Below are 12,133 nucleotides of genomic sequence, written 5' to 3' on the forward strand. Positions count from 1 at the left end.
AGCCACCTGCAGCACCGCGAACGCCCTCAGGGGCTGAGGAAGCCGATCGCGAACCGCGACCGCCGCCCGCATCCCTCCGGCTCCGGCGAGCTCCGCGTCTCTCCGGCCCCGCGGGCTCCGCTCCGCTGGGGAAGGGCTTGTGGCAGGGTCGGGAGCCGGAGGAGCGAAGGCGCAGGAGCTCCCGGAGGGGCCCGGCGGGGCTTGGGGCGGCTGCGTCCCGAGCGCTGCTGCGGGCGGCTCCCGGCGCCCCGGCTCAGCCCCGCTCCGCGGAGGGACCGGCCCGGCCCGGCCCGGCCCGGCCCGGGGGAGCCCATCCGCGACACCCGGCGCTGCTGAGTCACCGCAGCGGCTTCGCCGCGCCCGCACCGAGCCCGCGGGGCCGCCGCCGCGGGGCTGAGCAGCCCGGGCCGGGGCAGCGGCGCCGGTCCCGGGACAGCCGCGGCCCCGGGGCGCGGAGAGCCGCGGCGGAGGCGCGGAGCGATGCGCGGCGGTGCGGGCGGGGGCCGGGGCCGCTGCGGGGCGGCCTCACCTGCTGCGGGCGGGCCGGGGGCTGCGGGCCGGGCTCACCTTCCGTGGCATAGCTGTGGTCTCGCAGGAAACTGCTGCTGATCTTGCGGGTCTCAGCGTCCTCCTCCATTGACGGCGGGCAGGCGGGCGCGGGGCGTCAGCAGCCGCAGCCGCGGATCCATCATCCCCCCCCGCGCCCTGCTCCGCGGCGGCGGCCGCCAAATGCGGCGGGGGGGGCGCAGGGGCGGCGGTGCCCGGTGGCTCCTCCCATACGGCACCGACCGGCACCGGCGGGCGGGCGGAGCGCGGCGCAGCCCCAGCCCCAGCCCCAGCCCCAGCCCCGGGGACGGTCCTGCTCCGAGATGCACCTGTCCCAGGATCGCTCCTGCCCGGGGATGCTCCCACCAGGGGGGATGCTCCTGCCACACGGGGATGCTCCTGCCCTGGGACGCGCCCTCCTGCCTGGGGACGTTGCTGCCCCGGGATGCTGTCATACCTGGTGGCGCACCTGCCCCGGGACACTCCTGACCGGGGATTGCCCCTTCCTGCCCGGGGCGTCACTGCCCCTGATGGACACCCCTGTCCCTGGGGAAGCTCCTGCAGCCTTCAGGCAGAAGGACTGCTGCTCCCTGACCTGCCTGCCCAGGGAGCAGCAAGATCCCAGCCCAGGGCTGGCAGCAGACCCTTTTTTGGCAGAGCCAGAGCATACGAACGCTGGGAGTCCCGGGACAGGGGATGCAGTAAAGGCCATGCCAGCAGTGCTAAGGAGGTGTGTGCCCACGGGCAGTCAGTCCAGGCTCACCCTGTCTTGACTTTGGAAGGGGGTAGGAATGATGGATGACTTATGACCACAAAGGTCGATGTGAATGGGGGGATTGGTGGCATCCAGAGAAGAAAATGAACCCAAGGGCTATGGGGGAAGGTCGGGCTTTCCTGTTCAGGGCACATCTCTGAAAGGACAGGCTGTATTCTGGACTCATTATCTAGTGAACAATTGCCACTGGAAGCATTTTGTGTCTTGATAGAGTCCTGGAAGATGCCTTGGCACTGGCTGAGCCACTGACAGACACAGGGAAGAAACTCTCAGGGGAAAAGTTCCCTAAGTTGGAAGTAAAATCCAACGGCAGCATCAGGGCATAAGAAATCCCCAGCCAGGCAGCAATGCACACACTGGGCAGCAGTGAGAGGACAGCCACTGCTCCCCACTCTTACATCTGACCCACAGTGTCCCCTCTGCCCCCACTCTCCACTACTCAGCTGCTGAAGGGAAACCGGTGCACACACACAGCCTGGGGTCTGACCCAGGCCTGCACCCCACAGCACCCCACTGACCCACCTTAGCACTGTCTTTGTTCACTCTGCACAAGAATGTCATCGATGCTGGGCACTGGCCGGGCACAGCAGGGAGCTGGCACATGCAGGTGCAGGCCCATGGCGCCTTCACACTGTGTGCCCACCCACCCAGCACCTGCAAGACCCCCATGCCATGGAGGAACTGCAGAGCTTGGCGTGCCACAGCACAGGAGCTGCTTGACAGTCCAGGGCCATCTCAGTGGGAGTGTAATTGTTACTGGAATAGGAGGATGCAGAGGGAATGGACAAAGATGGTGGATAACATCGTAAATACAGTGATGCACTGCAGCTTGATTTCCTCTCCCAACTGTAGTATCATAATTAAAATCTCATTGGGAAGGTGAAAGATTTTACAGCCTATATTAATATTCTGCTGAGATTCACTGCCTGCTTGGGGGCTGCTTATTCTAGGGGAAGCACGGGAGAAAGCACCTCTGAGCAAGAGGGCTCAAGGACTCCAGTACGCTCAGTATGTACATCTTTTGGACAGCATGTTTCACACCTGTGCTGCACAACCACACCAGCACACCCAGCACACCCCCACACCAGCACAACCAGCACATCTAGCACAAGCACTGCACGTCCCTTGGAGAAGTGTGCGGATATTCTCAGGCAAGAGGCAAGAGAGGGGAAGCTTCTTCTGCCCACTGTGACCTTATGAGGAGAGGTGAATTCCCAGGCCCACAGCTGCCTGCCTCTCCAGGATGTTTTCTGACACGCTGTCACAAATCGGCTGATACAAGACATTGTAAAACTGCACCTTGAAGGACTCTGGCACTTACTCATATACATGTATGACTTCAGAATTTGTCAGTCAACCACATCATGTCACAGGCTACTCATTAATATAGGGATTACTAATGTGACAAGCCAGAAGAATTCACCAGACAGGCATAAGCCTGAAGTCTCCATGCCCAAGCCTTCACTGAATTATACTGGAATGTGATTTACTTTCTATAATCACCAGGCACATGTTTAAGTCATGGAAACACATTGTATTTGAGGCTGAGGTTGTTCTTGGCTGCATGGGTGAGAGCCACGGGTTAGTCTGAGTTCAGTCCCTGGAAAGGCACAGGACCTGGCCACGGCTTTGCAGCACAGCACAGATATGCTGACCAAAGCTCTCCTGCAGGCCGAAGAGAGCCACAGCACTAACATCATGCTTTAAAAATAATTTTTATGTTGCTGGCAGCTCCTTGTGCATGCAGCAGCCCAGGGGACCAGACCCCAACACACCACAGACCTGAAAGTGCTGCTGGCTCTGGGCAAGTCAGCTACACCTTTGTCTGTGGAGTCCTGTCTCCTGAGGGAAGAACATGGACCTCCCGCAGGAAAAGATAGATGGAGAACACAGATTAAAACTGCACCACAACACAATCCCCAGGAACTGGGTTCTCTGTCTACAAGCTACACTCACCTGCAGGTGTCCTGTAAGAGGCAAGAGCAGCTTCAGACAAGAACAATACAGGTGGATTTTGAATAAGCAATTGTTACCATATCACCTTCTCTCACCAGATCCCAGATGCCAAACCTCAGGCCAAAGGCAATGCCCAGCTGAGTAACAAGCCCCTGCAATGCCCGTGAATATCATAAACACAACCAGTGACCTCCTTCCCTTCCTTTTCCGTAGATACCATCTTCAGTGTATTTTCATTTTAACAAGTGCCAAGTTCCCTCTCCTTTATTAAGCTGCAAAAATCATTCTCCCATTGTGCATGAATTATACGTACGTATTCATAAGTTCTGCAAAGTTTTTCAATGCACTGTATCATTTAAACAGATTCTTAGCCACCTGTTTGTTATGCAGCATGCATAGGAGCTGCATCATGAAATCCATTTATTCTCAGCTTTTTAAAATCCAGGAACAAGACTTTACAATAACTAAAAGCATTAGCTGTCCTAAACAGGAATCCATTTGCAGATTAAATTTGCCAAAGGTCAGCTTGTAGCTGTCACAGTTTCCCAAACCCCCAGGTGTCTGCCATGTTCTGTACTTTGACATCTCCTGAAGAGCCAGGACACTTTCCACTCCAATGATTTTTGCTTCAATTAGAGAGGCTGAAGAGTTCCATGCTCAGCTTTCTGTGGGATCTAAACCGTGTGTGAAGAATAATTGAATCAAACTTTCAATTTTGTGCCCAGTACAGAACTTCCTTCAGAGCATTTATTTTACTCTCCCATCCACGAGCACTCAATCTATTTTCCTAATTACTGTTTTGGGTTAGAACAATACCCTCATTATTTAACCTTTAAATATAGATAACAGAATTTCTTTTAAACTTGTAAGAATTATTTCTATTGGTTAACTGATGGTTAGCTCAGTGCCCTCAGTGGGGCAGTGCCTGAGGCCAGCCCGTGTGCAGAAGCACTGGTGACAGCACATGCCCACAGCACAGGGGACAGGGCTAGCAGTGAGAGCCCCAGGGTCCCGTCCTCTGCCTACCACAGGTCTGTGAGCAGCACAGCAACTTGAAGCTGCATGTAGACACTGCTTCCCCCTCTCTGTCCCTTCCCCTGGGTGGAACATGCCCCTGTTCCAGGGTGGGACAGGGAACTGCTCCTGGAATGGGACATACTCACTCTGCAGCATCTCAGCCTTGTAGACTGATCAAACTATGGACCAACACAGGTGGTGGCTACTTCTACCTGCATGGACCAGGTCAGAGATGCTTTAACTGAAAGCCCATCTCTGCTAGGGAAGGGAAACCAGGCCTTTCATGACACCCCTCAACATCTCACATCAGAGCCTGCACCTGATCTTTGATCTGGGTGAAGGTCATGGCACACAATTAGTATTCTGAGAAGGAGAGTACTTAAAGCCCTTGTACAATTTCTCCTATCATGTCCAGTACTCCAAGTCCTAGAGCTCACAGATTCCAGTAGAGACAGCACTTCACAACTCTGAAGAGCTAAATGAGGTAATTATACTCCTATTCTCCACATATAATTGGTGTCAGCCACCTGGGCTGGTGGCTGGCTGGCCCATACTTAAGGGACAACTCCAAAGGGAAAAAGCTGTCTCAGGGCAGAGCCCCCCATGCTGCACACCCTGCAGGAATCCCGAGCTCCTCACCATCCCCAGTGCTGAACGCATCCAACACCACAGGTACAGCTCCCTGGGATGGCCAGAGACACAGACACCAGGTCAGGGATCCTGGTCTCTGAGGAGCACAGACAACCGAGTCCTTCACTGCCAGTTTATAAATATTGTGCCAGCTGAGCACCCAGAGAGACTGCTGCTCCTGTCTTCCAGCCTAAGGAGCCTGGGCACGGCTCAGGAAGGGCACCAGCTTGCACCAGCCAGCAAAGACCATTCCCATCCCATTCCCATCCAGCCATGAAGGGACGTGCATGGAGGGTGAGCCCTCTCTGGATGAACACCCTCATGGTCAACGCCTCATGCAGGACCATCCCCTGGCAGTGTGCTGAGCTGCTGCGTGGTTCCCAGGGAACACCAACAACCCCCACCACATGTTAATATCCTCCCTGAGCCCCTGTGCACCCTCTGCTGTCCTCTAGAGCCCTACCTTTGTGCTCCTGCAGCACAGCAAGAGCTGACTGTGATTTCACTGCACTAAGTCAATTTGTTTTTCATGTTTTCTCCTCTAAGTCACGTAAGCAAGCTGAGGAAGCCATAACCCACATCTGTGATGAAGTCCCAATCATATGAGCCTTAATTAGCATGGCTTGAGGAAGGCAAATAATTTACCAGATTAAACCAAGATCAAGAAAATTGGGAAGCCAGGTTGCATGCAGAGATCAAGCTTGCAGCCCTCTTCTTCCCATATGGTGAACAAGAGTCAGGACCTCTGGACAGAAAAGGGAAGAATCAGTTCATTGAATGCAAAGTAGGTGAAGACTTCTGCTTCCCAAAGGTCAAATGATAAATTGATCTACGTGGCCTTGACCCCTGCCATGCCATTAGAGGTGCTGGTACAAGCTGTACATGATTAACAGCATGCCAGCAACAAGCACTGCCACACACTCAGCCTGGCTCGGGGAGCAGCTGCTTTTTCTCCTGCCTTCAGTTAGACTAACCAGCTTCTGCTGCATTTTAGCAGCTTTCTTCAGATGCAGTCTTTCCCTACTAAGCATTTTGTGCCAGGCTTTAGAAGAGCCCAAACATCTTCCTGTTACTCAGATTTCTCCTATGATGCAACTGCTGCACAACAACAATATAATGCACCTGTGCCACAGCAACATAAACATGGTGCTTCCAGAAAAAACTTGCTATGAATTATTTCTTATTCTAGTCTACAGATGATCCAGCCATAACATACTTATTACCTCTATATTATTACTAAGTTATATTATTGCTAAATACACAGCAGAACACATACAATGGCCAAGAATGGAATGAGACACATTCTCACAGGAATGAGAATATTTCATGAGAGTCTGAGACATCAATGTCTTTTAAAGGATAGTGTGAACAGTTTGTCACATGTTCCTCACATCAGAGATATAATTAGCTTAAATACTTACACAGTAAATAGGATTTGCCACTTCTGAAGATTAAGGCCACATGCTTCTGCACTGGAGCATCTGAGCCAGTGTAGCACAGTCTACTTCTTCTAAGGAAGAAGTTTTTTCTTGAAAACAGCTACTCTGAGCCATGCTGCAGTGGAGGCTTGTCCATGTCAGTGCTTGTCTGTTCCTCTGGGTTTGGGTTTTACCTAGAGTAGCAAACTCCACCGCAGCTGACAGGCATTGGCTGGGTACCTGGAGTGAAGCACACTGCGGGCACGAGTGCGGCTCTCCTGGAGCCCTGGGCACAGAGCACAGCCCAGGTGCAGGCACAGAGCACAGCCCAGGTGCAGGCACCACGTCACACACACACACACACACACACACACACACACACACACACACACGGCGCTCGCTGCCCTCAGGGCTCGCTGCCGCTGCAGCAAAATGTGATACGGGGTTAAAGAGGATACAGGAGGACACTGGAATATTGCTCGTGAGAGAATCACGAGAGGAATTACTCAGGCTGAATTACTAAATCGAGTAAGCACAGAATGCAGAAATAAAGGCAGTATTTTACTTTTGGATTTTCCTGTTGGTTTATTTTCAGTTGGAGAAGAAAATAACTGTGTTAATTTGACTATTGCATATGGAAATACAGCTCTCAAAATGTTTTTATTAGGTTAAGTCACCCTGTGGGAGGGAATGTGTGAACTCACAGGTGCACTTGAGTGGAACAGCTACAAGTGCTTGTGGTCAGCTGGCTTCACACCCAGCCCCTCCAGCACAGCCTGGCCAGACCCTCCCCACGGGCCTCAGGCTGCACAGGGCAGTGGCACCTGCCTTCCCCACTGCGCCTCCAAACACGTCAGTCAGCAGGACAAAGGCAAAAACCAGTTCCACAGAGCAAAGATGGCAATCATACACCACAGTAACAAAAAAACCAACCAAACAAAAAACCTGTAACCTTTAAAACTATTAAACAAACAACAATTTGCAAATTGCTAGTCCAACAGCTGACAAACAGAAGAACCAGCAAAAGAGAAACAGGGATCAGTCTGACTACAGAAAAAGCAAACTTTGTCATGTAATGTATTTACATTGGACACTCAGATGCTTCCCCACATATCCTGGGACATTATTTGCAAGAATGACTATTTAGCATTTATTCTGTTAAATTAGTAATTAATATGCAAAATTTCGTATGGCCTCAGAGGTGGATTTCATTTGAAAGAATGTTCACCAATGAAAACCAGCACATCCAGGTCACTGTGAATTATATTTCCTAAACTGCAATTACTTTACAGTCTTCAGTTAATTGAATATGTCCCACATCAAAAAGTAATGAAAACATGCCATAAATTAAAATAGGGCTGCCCATGTCTCGCAACACAAACACAGTAGGTTTCAGAGCACTGGGGACCTGAAGCTGGGATTACTGTCTTATAACAATTATTCTGTTTGTCCTTAGATGTCACCCAGCAGCAGCAGCAGAGTGAAGCACACACAGACATAGCCTGGCCAGCCTTACAAAATGGAAAGCAAAAAGGCCAATCAGGCAGAGTTAACTCCCCAAAGGAAACTGTGTGTCTGGCAGAGCAGCACTCCTGACCTGCACAGGGATTAGCTGAAGTTCCACAACTGTCAGAAGGATGGATGGTGACCCAAAATCAGCCTGGTGGAAATTGCAAAATGGGATACAGCAAAATGCAATTGCTGATGCAATGCTGAGAGCTGGGGAACCAAGAGAGCCTGTCAGGAATGATCGACTCACCTACTGTTTCCACATTAACAGGAATTTGTCCATTTTTAGTGGTACTTCACAAAGCAACAGCCAGCATGAGCGAAGGGCCTGCCCCAGTAACGGTGCACCACTTCCAGGAAAACTGATCTCCTTTCTCCAGGCTCCTCTTCAGCCATGGAGCAGGGACAACTCCCAGGAACAGCCGTGGCTGCAGTGAGAGAAACTTTCTCTTCTGTATGGTGTGCAGCCTTCCTACTCATTTACACTGATTCCCACTTTGGACATCTCCAGCAGGAAGGACGGGATGACAGTATCACATGAGGGCAGAAATGGGCTGGAAGAACGCTGCACTGGCAGCATAACTATAGAGGGTGGCCTAGGACATTGGCCAGGTCTAGGCTCTCCTCATACCAAGGAAAACATAACAAAACATAAACAAACCATAAACCAAATTGTGCTAAGAATCTTCATTAAATACAGCTTAGGGGAGGGGAAAAAGAAAATCAAGAGACACCATGGGGAGCCTTAAAAGTTTGCCTGACTTCTCAGAATGCCTATGCTGCAAAACTAATATTTGTATGTCACTAATATTTACATGTAATCTACCTCATGTCATTTGGAAAAATAAACCTGGAAAACTGTTACTTAATAAAAGATATCACGTCTTATTAATGTCCATATAGTAATTATGAAAATCACATATCCATCTGTTACACAGTCAGCAAACAAGACAAACGACTGTGTTATGTTAAACAGATTATAAAATGCCTGGGGGAAGGAGCTCTAATAGCCCCAACCCAGCCATGAATCAAGCAGCAGCACATGGGCTCCAGCACACTGGAAAACACACACCTGCCTTTCCCAAGGCATTTCCCTGAATTATATATAACAGCAACATCAACAATGAGGTCAGTATGACATAAGGCATAGAAGTCTACATTGAAATGTGATGATGTGATCATCAGGATTTTATTGTCCTTTAAAAAAAACTACTTCCTAGAACAGACAACTACTCCCCCAAAAATGAGAGTAGCACAGTATGCAAAGTAACATTAAATCCAATTGCCCTTGTAAACATGGGAATACAGCTACTTTAATCCAATTGAATAAACAAAACTGATTCAATTCCTGTTATGTTTGCGAGTGATTTCTGGACATTTAAAGGGAGAAACATCCGTGCATGAAGAGTAATTGAATTTTTAGCATGAACGCTGTTATTCCATCCGTGTGTTCTGTGGACACCCAGCGCAGCCCATGGAATGCTGCACCCATATTTCACACCGTCTGCATGCGCCTACTGCTGCCAGCTTGCAGCAGTCTTACCTTGGCTGCTGACTTAGAATAAGTGCTTGTGCTCATTACAGAGAGGCAGCTGAACAGTGCATTTCACATGAGGTCACACATTAGCAACTCCCTCTGCCACTGGGCAGCAGCACACAGAGCACAGCCACAGTGGGATGTCCCAGACAGAGGACAGAGCACCCTGCTCCCCCACACGAACCACAGACATTCCCCTGGCAACTCTCGGTTCCCCAGCTCGACCCCAGCACTCCCCACATTTTGCTCGCTCAGGCCTTCCACTCCACTTACAAGAAAGAGTCACCTTTCATCCTGCTGACTGCAGAGTCTATTTTAGACCTATCCACCACCATCATACACATCTTTTGCCAATGGGCTTTGATAAAGATGCTCTGGTGCTTCATTTCCTGAGACCCAAATTTATGGGAACAGAATGTCAAAGATGTAACAGCAAGGTTCCCCTCACTCTTGCCCTCCAAAAATGGGTGTCAGAAAACTATGGGCATGACAGTCTATCAAAAACATTCTCCATGGCCTTCCCAGACTCACACATGAAAATTCAGTGTGAATTTTATGGCTTTTAAGTTTCAACAACATGGGGATTGAGATCAAGCACAGAAAATCTGAAATATCTTTCCTCTCAAGGACAACTACCCTTGAGAAATTACAAAGCCAGCACAAAAAGGAGACGAAGATTTCAGGGCAGCCCAAGCAGCAGGGGTCTGTAATTCTGCAGGCAATGCCTTTGCTGTGCAGCTGTGCATGTGCACACAGTCAGGACACAGAACCCTCAGAAAAACATGGGGAGCTGTTTGCCTTCAGAGAAGGCACAGGACACCCCTGGTGGCACACAACAGCCCTGGGCAGGCCCTGCTCACCCCACATGGGGCCAAGCCCTGGTTCTTGCTCTGCACCAGGTGTCCCAGAGCCTGGACCCGCTCGTGCACCAGGAATTGTCCCTGCCATCCTTCATCTTGTGAACATGGGCACCTCTCAGCAGCTCTTGACTTTCTCCACCCCCGAACTGCAGAGCTCCAGATCTTCAGGCTGGTGACTCTCCTGAAGTCCCCCCAGGGCCCATCCTGTGTCCTGCTGAGCACACCTGCCTGCCTGCTGAGCCTGCTCGGCAGCACCAGGAACCCGGTGCCCAGCATCTCTGGCACGGCTCTGGACACAGAGCCCCCTCCCTTGGGATGTGACCGCCCCCCACCCCACAGAGCACAAGGAGGGTGTCCCCCTGCCCACGTTCCCACAGAGCTGAGACCCCCAAGCCCAGAGCTGGACTGGCCAAGCACGTGCCTGAAGCAGTGGAGGAGAGTGGCTCTGACGGCCACCCAGACACACTTTCCATGCAGGGTCTCATAGCCCTGCTTCCAGAAGAAACCAGGCCAAAAGTTGCACTGTTGTGCAACGCTGCCCAGAAAGCAAAACAGCAGCCAGCAGCACTGGAAACCAGCAGGGATGAAAACCGCTGATGAAGTCCACAGGAGCTGGTAAGAACTCACTAATGTAAATGCTTCATTATACTGCTGAATGTGCATTGCCCAGACAGGAGGTGGCCCATGGCTGCAGCCAGCTGACCGCTCCCAGATCACACGCTGGAAGAGGAAACAGAGGAAACAGAGAAAACAGAGTGCTGAGCTGTACACTGGAAAATGTATTACTAAATGACATGAACTTGCATTTGAAAGGAACTGCTGATTGTGAATAAATCCGCCATATGGCTTTACAAAGCTGAGTGTTTATTTCCCAAATATAGCCAAATCAGCCTCTGACAGCCTGGTTTTCTTTTATAATCCATGTCAGAAAATTAGTTAGAGTGTAGTATCAACCACGGTTTGTGGGGTGACTGGTGTAACACAAGAAGTTCACAGTTAGAACAGCATCTCATGTACAGCAAGTACACCTGCACAGCTCCACCACAACAACATATTTAAGGAATTTCAGAGACCTTTTTGGTGACCTTGTTTTGCAATGCTGCCTGCAGAGGGAAAAAGAAAGGTTAAGTCTCAAACTATCAGGTTTTTTAATGAGTGCCATGTGTGGCCCTGTGACCCTTCATGTGGTGACCTGTGGCAGTCCTGGGTGGGCTTGGTAGAGATGGCACCCAGAACCCAAGGGGCTGCAGGCTGTCACTGGGTCCACCGAGCAGTACAGCAGCTAAACAGATCTGTGGGTCTGATCAGAGACACTGAGCTGTGCCTGTGGCTGTGTCAAATGCAGCCCGTGATGCTGGGGAAAATGGGCACCCTTGGCTCTGGCCCTGGGTAGGAGAACAGTTTCAGCAATTCCACTGATAGACAAAGCTGCCCGTGGCAGGGACAACGAGACAATTTCCCTGTTTCTTCCTATTGGTAGGTCATCCTGACCACACCACACTCACCACTCTGCCTTCCCCACAAGGGCTTAAAATAACTCCATTTAAAGGCAGCCGCAGCCTGAGATCTGCTCTGAAGCTCAGCCCCCGCCAGCTGCTCTTCCCTCTCTGAAGCATTTCCCTGCAACCTCCATCAGGTCCCTTCCGAGTGGGAGGGATGACAGAAGGCACCTTTGTGCTGATTTAAGCACTAACTAAATATAGACAACAGGGGAACGCTGGGAAGCTATAGCTGAACCCATCTGTAGTGAGGAAAATACAGTCACAGAATGGAAATATCTCCAGAGATATCTTGGAAATGTGCTTATAATTCAGCTTATGCTTTTGTTGGAGCCGTTCGACATGGAAAATTGCGGGCAGTCTGAGCTCCAGGAAGCCCGTAGAGA

The 12,133-nt window shown here is 50.9% G+C and overlaps 1 protein-coding gene across 3 annotated transcripts in view; it reads right to left on the minus strand.

The window, feature by feature from the left end:
- PPP2R2B (protein phosphatase 2 regulatory subunit Bbeta) overlaps positions 1–12,133 on the minus strand; it is a 64,008-nt gene that overhangs the window by 40,797 nt on the left and 11,078 nt on the right. Inside the window, exon 1 of one of the 3 annotated variants that reach the window (XM_030284048.4) lies at positions 568–788. The exons of the other annotated variants lie outside the window; for them this stretch is intronic. Coding sequence (XP_030139908.1) covers positions 568–637 — 70 coding nt within the window. The 5' untranslated portion in view covers positions 638–788. Of the gene's footprint in view, positions 1–567; positions 789–12,133 lie in introns of those variants that run through there. 3 annotated transcript variants of the gene reach the window in all.

Source organism: Taeniopygia guttata, chromosome 13, assembly GCF_048771995.1.
Source record: "Taeniopygia guttata chromosome 13, bTaeGut7.mat, whole genome shotgun sequence".
NCBI classification, from domain to species: Eukaryota; Metazoa; Chordata; class Aves; order Passeriformes; family Estrildidae; genus Taeniopygia; species Taeniopygia guttata.